Raw genomic sequence first — 15,530 nt, 5'->3', positions numbered from 1 at the left:
GTTAACTCTCTTAACTTGTTCTTAAGAAAGTGCCGCTATTTGTTGCTATTCAGTTGCATATTGAAAGTTATATGCCACTCCCATCTGTTAGTTTTTGTCTGACATTGAGTTCTGTTTTCTCCACGGTTTTTTTAATAAGTGAGCACTCTTGTTTTATAAGTGAGCAAGCAAAGAAAACGGAAGTTCAGGGAGTCAATAAAGTTTGAGTTATGAGTTAAAGTTAGTTCAGTGATCAAATTCGAAAAGCGGAGAGAGTTGTCATTTGAATTACACCTTTTTTTGAAAGAAATCGATATATGTAGGTTTGAAAAAACAATTCGCTAAGCGAGTGATTTTTTTGTTCACGTGCTTCTTGTTGGAGCCGTTTTTTGGTTTAAGGTTTTTTATAATGTCTAACAGGTTATCGTACATAAAATTAATAATATTAAGTCGGTTTTGATCCCCTTTTGAAGTTTTTTGTAAATAAGGAATTTAACGCTAATTTGAATGTTTTTCATTTATTTTGCTGATTTTTAGCCTATTTTGCGATTTTTGCCCATTGTATTGTTTTATTGAATTTATTGGGAAAGCCTCATTCCACTAGAGTACTGCTACAAAGTTTCTTTTGCTACAAAGTTTCCTCCTTCTGTGAAATTTGACACAAAATGTGAAATTTTACACGTTTTTCCCATTTCTCATTTTGAAAATAGATATGCGTGTGAGCTAGCTCACTAAAGCTTGGCTGATTTTTTGTGGTTGGGTTACTAGTTTTCATTGCATGAAACAACGTTTTAAGTTTGTGTGTGCTTGTACTATATGACAGACAAATTGAATTTTCCTAATTTTTCAAGTTAATTTATTTTGGCAAAATTTTCTGTTGTTTGTCCTAAGATTGTTGTTTTCTCTGCATTGATGCTTTCTGCAATGCGATATTAGGTAATTGAAAAGCCAGTACTTTGGGGGGGGGCGGTACAACTTTGAGTCATTTCCGGAATTCTTCCGGCTATGTTTGCTTTTGCTTTGGTTGTTAACGGTACAACAACTATACAATTAGTCTTGTTCAGCATTTTTGAACGGTGTCCTATTTTGATTGTATCTGCGATCAAGAATCGAAGAAAGTTTTCAAGTGATGTATAATTATAGCGATCAAGTGATGTATGAAAAAACGATCATTTCTTACATAGAAATAACGAACAAAACGACGATTACCACGTAAGGGCTTTGATCGTTTTTGTCTAAGGAAAACGATCCAAAAACGACGATTTCTTACAAGTGAAATACGAAATTCCTCAACACGGGAAGAATTGATATTTTTCTTTTGAAAAAGAAAACGTTTGCAAGCCCCGGGATGAAAATTGATGTTGCAGACCTGAGGTAGTTTCGAATATCTCGTTTTTGTCGAATTACTGATTTTAAAACTGTCAAGAACCTTCAGATTTACTCTAAATGCTAACGACCTTCTGAAAATCTAACAAACAATTTTTTTAAAAAACAATTTTCTACCCAGTCTGAATAATCTCTCGCTCCTTTAGCAGAAATTAAACCAACAGTTATTCTCATTTGTACTTTAATAAATTTCAAACATTGTTCAATTAAGATTGCGAAAAATCACTGTTCGAATCTTGAGCTTTGTTTCAATTTGATTTCAAAACAATCATTGAAGTCAACGTGTTTGACTTCCTGAAAAGCTAAAAGAATTCAGAACAGCTAGGCTTTTTATTGTTAATCCACCGTGTATTTCGTGACTTGTGTCTGAGTTTTGATTGTCAATGCGTTGTCAATTCTAATTTCACGTCCATGATCGTGATCTATTGTTAATGAATAAGTGAAAACAAGTTAACGCTGTGACTGTTGGAACAGGACAGTGTTGCTTGCCAAACTAGTCAATTGTATCATTTCATTTGGACCTATTTCCAGAAATTGGGTACAGTTGAGACGGAAGGCACCTGTTGCAACACAGTGTATATTACAGTGCGTACTCTAATGTCCAATTCCGTCCACGTCAACAGTCGTCTGCCTTTGATGGCTAAAACATCAAACATAACCGACTCACGTAGTACAAAGTGCAGTGAAAGGACTAGCAAGGGTTTGGCTTTTTTACGGGGTTGGAAGTGAGAGAATTTCAGTTCATGAAATTCTGGTTACGAGTTTTGTGAATCGAGAACTTAGAGACATGTAAGACTCTAAGAAAACTGTTCAGCTACTGAATGACTTTGGGCTTTACGAATTTATCCCGTTTCTCTGCACGAAAAATTTTGTCGGTCACAAAAATTAGTTGTACGGAGAATCAGATATAGAAAAAGGCCAATAGAATTAGAATGATTTTGTTTGATCGCAATTAATAAGAACTAGCAGTTCCAATCATGATAAATCTGATGTTGCTGGTTATGATCACGACGTTGTCTATCCTTCCTTCTTTGTCGTATCATGTCTCTTTTGTTCTCATTATTTCAAGTTTCAATTGCTTCGTTTACTTGTTTGGTTTCATGACATCAAAAGTTACAACTCATTTCTCTTCTTACATGACTTTCAATAACCTTATCACATTACAAAGTGATACACAATCAACAAAACAGGGCATGCACTTTACAATATAATGGAGAAGTTAATACTGGGCATTAACACCCTCGGGGCCCAAAAACCTAACCCTAACCTTACGGGGGTTTGGGGTACACATGTTGCAGCTTAACGGCTGGTCTGGTTAAAAAACCTAAAGCTGTTTTTAATTCGCAAGACCTAGCGGTTTTGTCGGGTCCGGTGAAAATCCTGGTGACACGTCCTAGTGGCCAAATTCCCCTGGGAGTCCACTCCTCCAGCAGCCAAACCACATCGCCCACTTCCAGAGCAGCTTCTTTTGAAGTCCACTTTCGTCTCTGATTCAGCGTGGGGACGTACTCTTGAAGCAGTCGTTTCCAGATCTGTTGCAGGCGCTGTTTGACTTGGGTCCATGATGTCGACTTCAGACTGGCTGACTCTTGAAAGAGAAGTGTTGGCACATTCGCAAAGGGTCGTCCCAAGAGGAAATGATTAGGCGTGAGAGGGTCGTCGTCCTTGTTGTCGTTCCTCACGTGAGTCAATGGCCTGGAGTTCACAAGACATTCCGCTTCCGTGACAATGGTTGAAAAAACATCAGGTGTCAATTTTGCGGAGCCAAGATTGATGAGGAGAACTCGTTTAACTACTTGGACGAGTCTCTCCCACACACCACCAAAATGAGGTGCAGAAGGTGGGTTGAGTCTCCATTCTATGGACTGGTTGAGAAGGTTGTTTCTGATGAAATCGTGGTCCAGTTGAAGCGGCTGTCGTCGTAGTTGCTTACGGGATCCCAAGAAGTTTGTCGCATTGTCAGACATCAAAACTCGCGGCTGGCCACGTCTTGAGATAAATCGTCTGATTGCTGTGATGCATTTGTCAGTTGACAAGTCTTCTGCTAGTTCCAGATGAATGGCTCGCGTGACGAGGCACGTAAAGAGGCAGATGTATGTCTTTACTTCTTTGTCTCTATGCATTACTGCAAATGGTCCAAGATAATCCAACCCAACGTTTGTGAAGACTGCAGGCAAAGAACTGTCTTGAAACCTAACCTCTGGGAGGTCAGCCATTGGTGGCTGGAGGCCTACTGCTCGAAACCTTCGACACTAGAAGCATTTGAAAGCAAGGCTTCTAAGGTTTTCGCGAACTCCAATGATGTGACATCTTTAGTGGATGTAATTCCTGGTATACTCTACGCCGAGATGCATGCAAATTTCGTGACATTTCTGAATAAAGAGTTTTACAATTGCTTCTTTTGAGTCCAAAATTATCGGGTGCTTTGCGTCAAAAGGCAAAGAGCTTCTTTTTGTCCTTCCACCGACGCGTAATATGCCATCTTTCACAAAAGGTGATAAGCACAACAGGCGGTCTTTCTTCTGCAGATCTTTTCCGTTTATAAGATCCTTAACAGTTCCAGAAAACGAGTTGAGCTGTGAAACTTGAAAGAGATGATTTCTGGCTTTATCAATGTCTTTCAAGGCTAGTGCTTTGCGTTCTTTTGTCTTTAGGTTATCTATGAACAGGAAAACTCTGGCTGTTGCTCTCAAAAGTCTGGTCCATTTTGAAAATTTCTCAATGTTGAAAACAGGTTCCAGTGCTGAAGTCTGTTGCATCGAGTGCGTTGCTTCTTGAGGAGCAAAGAAGGAACGCCAATTTTTCTCAGGGTGCTTCAGAAACTCTGGTGGCGACAACCACAAGGAGTTAACGTCTTCTGGTAAAATTCCTCTAGATATGTGATCGGCCGGATTTATTTTACCAATTATGTGTCGCCAACAGCTGGTGTCCGTAAGGTTTCTAATCTCCTGAACGCGGTTGGCGATGAAAGTCTTAAGTTTTTCTTTTGAATTTATCCAGCCCAGAACAGCAGTACTGTCACTCCAGAAGATCGTCTCTTTGACTGGAACGGATAGGTGCTGAGCAACGAATTGCCAAAGACGACACCCAAGGACAGCTGCTTGTAATTCCAACTTTGGAATGCTTATTTGCTTTAGGGGCGCGACCTTAGAGCGCCCAATGACAAAGTTGGAGGAAGTTTCTTTGTCATTTGACGTTTTAATGTATATAACGGCACCGTATGCCAACTGTGATGCGTCGCAAAACACATGTAGCTGATTGGTACCACTACTGATATCAAAATGTGATAAGCTGCGTGGCATTTGAATTTGTGGTGAATCAAGATATTTGTCAATCCAGTTCTGGATTTGTTGCCGTTTTGACGAAGAAAGCAAGTCGTCCCATGATAGGCCTTCTTTCCAGGTATCTTGCAAGATTATTTTCAGTGTAATTACGATGGGAGCTATTATCCCCAGTGGGTCAAACAGGCAAGCTATTAAGGACAACAGTTTGCGCAAAGTGTACTGGGAAGCGTCTTGATCTATCTTCGACAATTTTTTATGAAAAATTATATCACTCGGGGAGTTCCACAGCAGTCCAAGAACTCGGTGGTCTTCAGTTTCACTTTCGATGTGTTCGGATTCTAGCATTTTCAAAGATTTCGTCTCGTTGGTTACAAACTTTGTTAAATTGAAACCACCCTTCTGGAGAGTCGACTTTAGATCAGAGACACACAACTGAGCATCTTCAGTGCTTTGGAAGGAATGAACGAAATCATCCATATAAAAACTTTTGTTGACAAGGTCAATAATTTCCTGTCTTGGGGCAAAGTCTTGAGCAGTGCGTTGTAAGACAAATATTGCAGTTGCTGGTGAACAACGTGCACCGAATATAAGCCTTGTGTACTGATATTGCCTGATAGTTTGATCTGTTGGCCACAAGAAACGGAGACAAGATTGATCTTCAGGGATTATGGCAATTTGCATAAACATAGCCTCTATATCAGCCATTACGGCTATTGGTTTTTCGCGAAAACGAAGTAAGATACCAATCAAATTGTTTATCAGATCGGGCCCAGACAATAAATTTGTATTTAGCGATTGGCCTTTGAAAATTGAGGCGGCATTGGCTACTCGTCTTACTTTTCCTGGTTTGTTGGGGTTACTAACCGGATGGTGAGGGAGGTACCATATTTTTTCTGGCTGCGGATTCTCAAAGACCACTGGCTTTACGTAACCTTTCTCAATATCAGTTTGCAGGGTTGCATCGTATAGAACACTCAACTGATGATCTTTGGAGAGCCGACGTTGCAGGCTGCTTAGTTGGGCTTTCGCTACTGGATAATTGTTTTGTAACTGGACGTTATTCTTCCACAAAAGACCAATTTCATATCTGGTACCGTTGTGACGAATTGTCTTCTCGAAAATGTCCAGAGCTGATTCGCTGTCTTTTGAAAAGTTTTTGGGTTCTTCTGGTTCAGTACCGGCGTTGTCTATTTTCCAAAAACTGGTTACATAGTCGCATAGCGGTTTCTCGTCATGAAAAGTTGAGCATGTCAGAGCCTTATCGAATGGTCTGTAGCTATGTGACAGAAGGTTTGTTTCCGCGTGATATGATTCCTCTGCTTTGCGTTTCATTGGTCCCGTTATTGTCCAGCCTAAAAGGTTTCTGATAGCGAAAGGAGTTCCGGTCGGTCCTTGAAGAAATTCTCTTTCGAGAATGAACTGTGTCGCATCAACTCCTAACAAAAGCTGAATTTTGTTGTTGCCCAGATTTGGAAATTTGATATGTTGCAAATGAGAGTAGGTTGCGCAAGTCTCATTTAATTCTTGCACTGGTGCGTCGCTAAATTTCCAGTTGTTAATTGAATGCACATAGTTCAATCTGAAGAGTGGTTCATCATCATTATACCTACCAATATCAAGGCGGACCAAATTCGCATTGATAACTGACTGGTCAAAGGCGTGCATGACATTCAAATCAAACTGAATTGCCTTTGGGGCATTGATACCGTTTGCAGTTGTATCAAGTACATAAGAGATTGTACTACCGTTGTCTAGTATGGCGTAGCATTCCACTTTTTCCTTGTTCTCGCCAAAAAGTGTAACCGGAATGACTTGCCGCTGATTGCGAGATTTTGCTGGAAAACCAGGGTTGTAGGTTGGTGTATCAACTGTACTATTCATTTTTCTGTTCAACGGTTCGCACAGCGGGAGTTCGACATCTGTCAGGTTTGTTGTCTCGGCTCTCTTCTTTTGTTTGTCGGGGTCATATAACAAACTATGATGCTTTCCATTACAATGACGACAAACGACTTTTGATGCGCATTCTCTAGCAGAGTGGCTTGGGCTCAAGCAGTTAAAGCAGAGTGAGTGTTTTTTGACCTCCAAGTTTCGTCTAGCTACATCAAATTTGTTGAACTGTTGGCATCGACCTATATAATGCTCTTGTTGATCAAGGGGGCATTTCGTTTTGACATTTTTTGTGACGATTGATGCGTTTTTCCCTGCATTTAGGTTTTGATTCCCTGAAAAACCAGGTTGTTGATTGTTAATGTTTTGTTTTCTGCTGAAGTTATTGCTTGTCTGAAATGACTTTTGATTATTCCTTCGATCATTGGGTCTTTGTTGATTGTTGGAGTTGCTGTACACGTTAGCTGAGAACTGATTCCTTTGTGAGCTGTTAGAAACCGTAGAATTGTTTCTTCGAATGTTTCCTTGAAATCCATTGTTGTTGCTGTTTTGAGGACTGGTTTCCTGCAATTGTTCACAGGCGCGAGAGTGTCGGTCCATCCATTCCGAGAACTCCAAAATTCCTGGATTTTGAATATTGTTGTCAATGGTGTGCTCACTCCATTTCATTTTGAGCGAGTTTGGGAGTTTATCACGTGCTAATTTAAGTAGATATGTAGCACTCAAGTCAGCGTTGAAGCCATCGGCTAGAAATGTTTGAACTATTTTCCGCAGGAGTGCTGCATAGCTAATTAGAGCTCTATGGTCATTGGCTTGGGGACGCTGCCAGGCTTCTAGTTCTTGAGTAAGTGCAGAAACCACGTTTTGGGGATTCCCAAAGCGTCTATTTAACTCGTTTAGCGCATCTTTGTAAAAATTTGGATTGCACAGAAAACCTGATATACATTCCTTGGCAGGCCCGATGACAAAGGATTGCAGGTAGCTCATTCTTTCAGTATTTGTTATATCAGGGTTATTATGTATTGTAGATGTGAACATGCTGCTCCATTCGTTCCACTTTAAAGGATCACCATCATACTTTTGTATGCGAATGTCAGGCAGCTTTACAGACCGATGTGGATTTCGAAACCGGTAATTAAACTGACCTTGATCTGTGTTAGAATTCCAACTTAATGTAGTTGGTAATTGATTTGCAAAGAATGGATGGTTTTGCTGAGACACAGAAACTGGTAATTCGTAGTTAACAGGTGCTTGAACATATTGATTGCTGATTGCCGAGGAGGCGAATGCTGTAGGCCATTGATTACATGATGATGATATTGACCATGGTGTAGGGTTATAGTAAGGTCTCGACGAACAAGCAACTGAACCTTGTTGGGGGTGTAGCATAGTAGTTTGAACTGTGTCAGGTCCATGAACAAAACTTGTAATGCATGTTGGCAAATTGTGGATGTTCGTCGTATTTTCAGAAAAGAAATAGTTTCCACTCTCAAGAGATCTTTGTAATGTTGCGTCCTGATTGACAATTGTACTGGTCATTACAGTTTGCTGTGAAGCAGGGCTCTGTAGGACCATATTTGGAGTTACATTTTGTTCGTGTAGTCTACTACTGAAGACCGGTTCAGAATTTTCCTGCTGATTTGGAGCTGTTATTGAAATTTGATCTGTAGAAGTTTCGGAATTTTCAGCTAAATATGATTCAGTATTTGAAGGTTCGTCATCAATTGGCTCACTGATGTGAATTCCAGTTGTGTCGCTATTGGTGAGCTCCCTTGAATTTCTTGCGTTTGTCTCAACTACTGTGGAGGCTGTTGTTCGATTGCTTTGAGTAGAGGCTGCACTGTTTGGACGAGAAGTAAGAGTTCGGCGGAGCATTTCGTGTCGCTTCACTTTTTGGGCTACTTCCATCTTCAATCGAATGAGTTGATCAGCTTCTGCCAAAGGGCCTTCAGCGTCCTGATTGTCTGATTCCGTTAACTCATCAACTATATTTTCGATTTCTCCCATAAGACGTTTAAACTCTTCATGCGTTAAAGAAACAATTTCTATTTCAGTGTTATTACTTACTTGAGCCTCTATCTCATTTTTCAATTCCTCGATCGTATTTAGCCTTCTATAGAAGAGCCGTATAGTGCTGGCGATTGACTGTTTTCGTCCTTTCATTTTCCTGTTGAACGCTTTTGACTTTCGAGCTAATTGACGGTAACTATAGAAACACGCACTTACAGATGATGTGTTTGAGTGCAAGGATTGTAAGCAGTGGTACTTCTAAGTGTGAAAAATTATAATACGAGGTACCTACTGGGGCTGGCGAGGGCAGCAGTGGTGTGGGAGTGCGTTGGCGCACGGCTGATGGAGCTATAACACGACTAAGTGTCAATAAAGTCAGTAGGAGGCGGCCAATGGAGCTGGCGATGGCAGCCGGGGTGATGAAGTGCCTTGGCGCACGGCTGATGGAGCTATAACACGACTAAGTGTCAATAAAGTCAGTAGGAGGCGCCCAATGGAGCTGGCGATGGCAGCTGGGGTGATGGAGTGCGTTGGCGCACGGCTGATGGAGCTATGACACGACTAAGTGTCAATGAAGTCAGTAGGAGGCGCCTACTGGAGCTGGCGATGGCAGCTGGAGTGATGGAGTGCGTTGGCGCACGGCTGATGGAACTATGACACGACTAAATGTCAATAAAGTTAGTAGGAGGCGCCTACTGGAGCTGGCGACGGCAGCTGAGGTGATGGAGTGCGTTGGCGCACGGCTGATGGAGCTATGACACGACTAAGTGTCAATTAAGTCAGTAGGAGAAGCCTACTGGAGCTGGCGATGGCAGCTGGGGTGATGGAGTGCGTTGGCGCACGGCTGATGAAGCTATGACACGACTGAGTGTCAATGAAATCAGTAGGAGGCGCCTACTGGAGCTGGCGATGGCAGCTGGGGTGATGGAGTGCGTTGGCGCACGGCTGATGGAGCTATGACACGACTAAGTGTCAATGAAGTCAGTAGGAGGCGCCTACTGGAGCTGGCGGTGGCAGCTGGAGTGATGGAGTGCGTTGGCGCACGGCTGATGGAGCTATGACACGACAAAGTGTCAATGAAGTCAGTAGGAGGCGCCTACTGGAGCTGGCGATGGCAGCTGAGGTGATGGAGTGCGTTGGCGCACGGCTGGTGGAGCTATGACACGACCAAGTGTCAATGAAGTCAGTAGGAGGTGGCTACTGGAGCTGGCGATGGCAGCTGGGTGATAGAGTGCGTTGGCGCACGGCTGATGGAGCTATGACACGACTAAGTGTCAATTACGTCAGTAGGAGAAGCCTACTGGAGCTGGCGATGGCAGCTGGGGTGATGGAGTGCGTTGGCGCACGGCTGATGAAGCTATGACACGACTGAGTGTCAATGAAATCAGTAGGAGGCGCCTACTGGAGCTGGCGATGGCAGCTGGGGTGATGGAGTGCGTTGGCGCACGGCTGATGGAGCTATGACACGACTAAGTGTCAATTAAGTCAGTAGGAGAAGCCTACTGGAGCTGGCGATGGCAGCTGGGGTGATGGAGTTAGTTGGCGCACGGCTGATGAAGCTATGACACGACTGATTGTCAATGAAATCAGTAGGAGGCGCCTACTGGAGCTGGCGATGGCAGCTTGGGTGATGGAGTGCGTTGGCGCACGGATGATGGAGCTATGACACGACTAAGTGTCAATGAAGTCAGTAGGAGGCGCCTACTGGAGCTGGCGATGGCAGCTGGGGTGATGGAGTGCGTTGGCGCACGGCTGATGGAGCTATGACACGACTAAGTGTCAATGAAGTCAGTAGGAGGCGCCTACTGGAGCTGGCGATGGCAGCTTGGGTGATGGAGTGCGTTGGCGCACGGCTGATGGAGCTATGACACGACTAAGTGTCAATGATGTTAGTAGGAGGCGCCTACTGGAGCTGGCGATGGCAGCTTGGGTGATGGAGTGCGTTGGCGCACGGATGATGGAGCTATGACACGACTAAGTGTCAATGAAGTCAGTAGGAGGCTTCTACTGGAGCTGGCGATGGCAGCTTGGGTGATGGAGTGCGTTGGCGCACGACTGATGGAGCTATGACACGACTAAGTGTCAATGAAGTCAGTAGGAGGCGCCTACTGGAGCTGGCGATGGCAGCTGGGTCGAAGGGGAGCGGTGCAAGACTGTTTCCAAAGAAACATCATGCTCGTCTTGGTATTGTAGTCTTTGAAAAAACTTCACAGGACCCGAATAGTTCAAATATATTTTTTTAATGACAACAACTACAAAATTATGTCACCAATTAGAGCTTGTTTTTGTACCCTAGCTTTTCTCGAAAATTCAAAGTAAAAAACGGTGTTCAATTTGGCATATAGTTCCTCAACCCAATATTTGAATTGTCTATCCGTCAATTCGTTTTTTTTAAACCACTACCAACTTACAAAAGGCCCCGAAGCTTATTTGATAGTTTACCGTAGAGAACGGCTTATACACTTTCAACTCTCAAAATGATGCTTCCTCCTGACCTTGAATACGAGCAAACCACTTGACTACTTCCCGACTGTTATTTTCAATATTTTGTACTCACAGAGTTGACGTTGACCAAGAAAAAAATTGACTCGTTACCAGCAGTTGTAGCACTCCTATTACACATTGATGAAGGACCACTTCCTTGCTGTCTCATCTCCTTGAGGTAAACTTGCTTCATTTGTTGGTGGAAATCATCGAAGCGCCAATATGATCACGACGTTGTCTATCCTTCCTTCTTTGTCGTATCATGTCTCTTTTGTTCTCATTATTTCAAGTTTCAATTGCTTCGTTTACTTGTTTGGTTTCATGACATCAAAAGTTACAACTCATTTCTCTTCTTACATGACTTTCAATAACCTTATCACATTACAAAGTGATACACAATCAACAAAACAGGGCATGCACTTTACAATATAATGGAGAAGTTAATACTGGGCATTAACAGGTTACTTCAATTGTAACTTACTAATTAACGCAATTGTTCTGCAGCAAATTATGCTATAATCTCAGTGACAACAAATTGAGAGTGACATTCTAATTGATTGCATTACTCTATAGTCTGAAAACCTTCAGCAAAATGAGTGCTCTAAGATCCTCAATAGGTTTCCTAAAAGGCGTAAATGATTTTCATCGAATGTCTCATTTTCATATATCTATGGCTTGCTGACAATTTGTTCAGTAACCTTTAATGCCGTTTGAGTAAGTGCGATCAGCATAGTGGTAAGGACACTAACATTTGACAGATTCGTCGTAAATGTTGCCATAGTACTTGGCCCAGTACTTCATCACTGCCTTGGACAAGATGTCTGCGTCATACCACGTGATCTCTAACGGGTTCTCCTTCAGTGCTTGGGCCGCCTCCAGGCCCCTTTTCCCAAGGTAGGGTGCAAGTTTTTCTATTAGCTCCTCGGGCATGTCTAACATTACACCAAAAAAGAAATAAATTCATAATTTTAGATTTCAGCCTGTTTCAACAGTTTTCAGCTTGTTTTGTATAGTTTGTGCATGAGATCTGTATTGATGAAGCACATTTTTAGTCAGTATTGTTTTTGGCCTGAGGGGTTTCATGAAAACTTAAATATTAGTTGCCAAGAAACACTATAAAGTTACTTGATTTTCCTCGAACATTTTGGTTTTCCTTTAATTCCCATTTTGTTTTATTTGGGGTTTAATATCAGACACCTATAGATCTTAATGTAATATTAGACACCCATTGGTCGTAGGTATTTCTTGCTGTCAATTAATCACAGTTGTGTTGGTGCAAATAAGTTTTTCTGTCGAGAAATAAGACAAAAGAAATGCAAAAATCATAACTATTTTACCAGCGCCTTAGCTCTATCATTTTATTCAAAATTAGAAAAGTTTATGAGTCTATTTATGCTTTCTTAATATTTTAATAGTCTGAGTAGATGGAGAAAATGGCTTTCTTTTTTGTATACACCTGTATATGCATTTTTCAAATTGAGTTAGTTTGTTTTTATAATTTGAGTCGAGATGGATTTTTATCGTTTTCATGATTTGTTTTTTTACTGATATATTCCCTGATTTTATCGTCTACAGTGTAAAGCGTGCACGCCCACTTTGATTACGCTGAAACACGACGTTGAGCGGAACACAGTGGTTTGGCAGCCTGAAATATTTTACTCCAAACTTTTTGTTTTTTTTTGGTAGAGTTTTTGTTCACGTACGTCACTTTACCGCTATTTTTATTTATTCTCATACAAAGTTTGTAGCAAATATATTTGTCGTGCGGTTGTTTTTCTTTTGTTCTCAAAAACGGGACAAACAGGTAAAGCCGGGAGGGCATTGTGGCTGAGCAGTTTGTTTAGGGTTTTACCAGTCTTTAAGTGTAGAAATCACCGAAGCTGCCGAGAAAACATAAAAACATGGTGCAAAGGACAATTTATCGTCCCCTGCCTCAAGTCGCCCCCCATCCCCTCGTCCATCCCCATCCTCCGCCTCCAATCATCCAATAGTCCATCTCTACCCCCCCCCCCCCCCCCCCCCCCCCCAGACATCCACCCACCCCGGCTCCAAAGCCTCCACCCCGACCCCTAATGCTAGCATCCCAAACCCCCAGCTTGCTTTACCCAAACGCTCGATAGTCGTCTGAGAGCATTTCGCCCGCACGCTAGTCAGTTATTTTAATCGCTTGTTTAGTTCTTTGATCTGGAGCAATTTCAATTCAATTCTTGTTCTGTTTTTTTTGGAGCCAAACAAAATTTTGATCTTTTTTTTTGGCCCTCAGCTTAATGGGTATATTAATTTTATGCCCCCAGGCGCACTTGCTATTTGTTACACAGTAATGTGCTGTATAACAACGCATAAAATTAATGGGAGGGGGGAGAGAAGAAAGACGGGGGGGGGGGGTGAATCAGAATAGATCAAAAAAATTCTTTGAATTGTGGTGTAGGACTTGTGCTATGTCTTTTTAGCTTCTACAACAAATTTTTCCTGCGAGCATTTCACCCCGCTTTATCAATTCAAAATACAAACTTATTCAAAATACAAGCTGTGATCAATTACTTCTATCGCTTAGCAGCTGAATATGTACATGCTAAATGTCTTCCTACGTCTTAAACAAGGCCTTCAAGTTTTTATATAAATTTCAAGTTTTTGCTTCACCTCCAGAATTTGCCGTCCAAGGTTTTCCTTAGTTTCTTTTAATGACAGGTCCAGATAATCTTTCTGTCTCGATTATTATTCTGCAAGCAGTTGGTTATATTACTAATTTTGTGGCTAATATGACTTCCGCTTCTGTCGCCAATAAAGTTTTGTCGCGAAAATGATTTTTAGTGCTCGAGTTCTGGTTGCAATCGCACGTGGCATTTTGATCTCTTATATCGACGTTATCACTTTTTGGTCAATTTTTTTCTAATGATTTGGAAGGCAGGTATTTAGGGAAATTTAAAAATTTTTCTGCGTAGGTTTTATGTTAGTTTTATGATAATAGGCGATCTCCCTCACTCTGATCTATATCATAAAAATGATTTAAATCAAAAATTTTTTGCTGCTTGATTTTTGAGTTTTTTTAGTCTGCTTGGATCAATATATCAGTTCATTTCTGTAAATATTGCTAGCATAATGCTGCGGTGTCGTAATTCTACAACATAGCGATTCTGACATTTGGTTAGTTGTTCTACCTTCTTGATAATAGTAAATCTCACTTGTCTTAGGAATTAAAGGTGCATTAATTGTTGACTAACTGAATCATCGTTTAACATATCTGACCTAATTGTATGAGTTCCTCCTCCGACCACTGAGACAAGTCCACATTTGTAGCTATTTGGATTCCTTTGGTGTTGTTCCTTCTGTCACTTATCACTCCTCGATTTGAAAACCCAAAAGCATCTCGTACGAAGTCTGCGTCCAGAATTTGAAAGCCAGACCTCTTTGGGGATCCGCTCCGGGAATCGGAAGGAGACGCTGGACCTATGAAAGCGTCGTATTCGTCACTGGTCATTTCATACATTTCTTAGATTTATAAATGAGCTGAGGTTGGCAATAGTATATAAAGATGTTTTTGCATCCATTGCCTAATTGTTTTTAAAAATAACTAAATTGCAAACTTTTCTGCGGTATTGGCCCAGAATGAAGTACAGTGCGAGATCCGCCCAAAATTAAGAATAGTTTTGACTATCATTAAAAAAATTTAGAACTCCAGTTTATTGGGGAGTTATTGTTCTGGGTGGTGTAGTTTATAATGACCATAATTGAGAAGCAGATGCTCCGAAGCAGTAAAGTTTGTTATAAATTTGTTGACGGAATTTTCAAATGATAATTTCTCTTGATGGAATGTGGTCATTGTAATTACTTATGTCGTCTGCTATGTCAACTGTTTAAAAAGGTGTGCAGTTTGTGCTATTTATAATCGCGAGTTATATTTCAGTTGCTGAAGCAGTTTGCGGGATCGCAAAATATGAATAGACTTAAGATAGTCGCGCTTATGATTTTAATGGACTATGTTTTGTGTCCAGACACATTAATGAGTTGTTCGTTTTTGTACTAATGGTCTGTTTTTTCCGTAAAAACATGGATTTACAAACCTGTAATGCTCTTTACCATATCACTGTGGTATTGGTGTTCACAGGGGGTGTTTCGCTGATGTTGTTATTATTGTTGTTGTTTTTGTCACCTATGATTGATGACTGAGTGACTGCATCTTTTGAAATTTGTTCACACGTCAATTTCTGTAATCGATTTTGTCTTCATAATCGTTATTATAGTTCATGATTTTTGCAATCGTTTTTAATTTTCGCAGATTTGACAAATTGTTACGAAGAGTTATTTGATGAATTTTGGTTGCCTGATATTCTGCAATAAAATTGAGACCGAACTATTTTTAACTTTTGAAATGGACGATAGAGAAAGAATGGTATTTCAGGAACTAAATAGTTCTCTCGTTGTACAATTTTTGGTTTTGTGTTTCAGTTTTGATCTATTGGCGGTAACAATACGAATTTGATCTAATATGGATGAATCGGA

The 15,530-nt window shown here is 41.1% G+C and overlaps 1 protein-coding gene across 1 annotated transcript in view; it reads right to left on the bottom strand.

Annotated features, from left to right (window-relative positions):
• LOC142344560 (uncharacterized) overlaps nt 1-15,082 on the bottom strand; it is a 65,589-nt gene extending 50,507 nt beyond the window's left edge. The window contains exons 1-3 of the mRNA XM_075396322.1: nt 14,277-15,082; nt 11,780-11,962; nt 1,891-2,005 (exon numbers count right to left, since the gene is read on the bottom strand). Coding sequence (XP_075252437.1) covers nt 1,891-2,005; nt 11,780-11,962; nt 14,277-14,517 — 539 coding nt within the window. The 5' untranslated portion in view covers nt 14,518-15,082. The remainder of the gene's footprint in view (nt 1-1,890; nt 2,006-11,779; nt 11,963-14,276) is intronic.
• Nucleotides 15,083-15,530: the final 448 nt, after the last annotated feature.

This window comes from Convolutriloba macropyga, chromosome 8, assembly GCF_964194025.1.
Source record: "Convolutriloba macropyga chromosome 8, txConMacr16.3, whole genome shotgun sequence".
NCBI classification, from domain to species: domain Eukaryota; kingdom Metazoa; phylum Xenacoelomorpha; order Acoela; family Convolutidae; genus Convolutriloba; species Convolutriloba macropyga.
The sequence above is the reverse complement of the archived record's forward strand: the minus strand, read 5'-3'. Positions and strand labels throughout refer to the sequence as shown.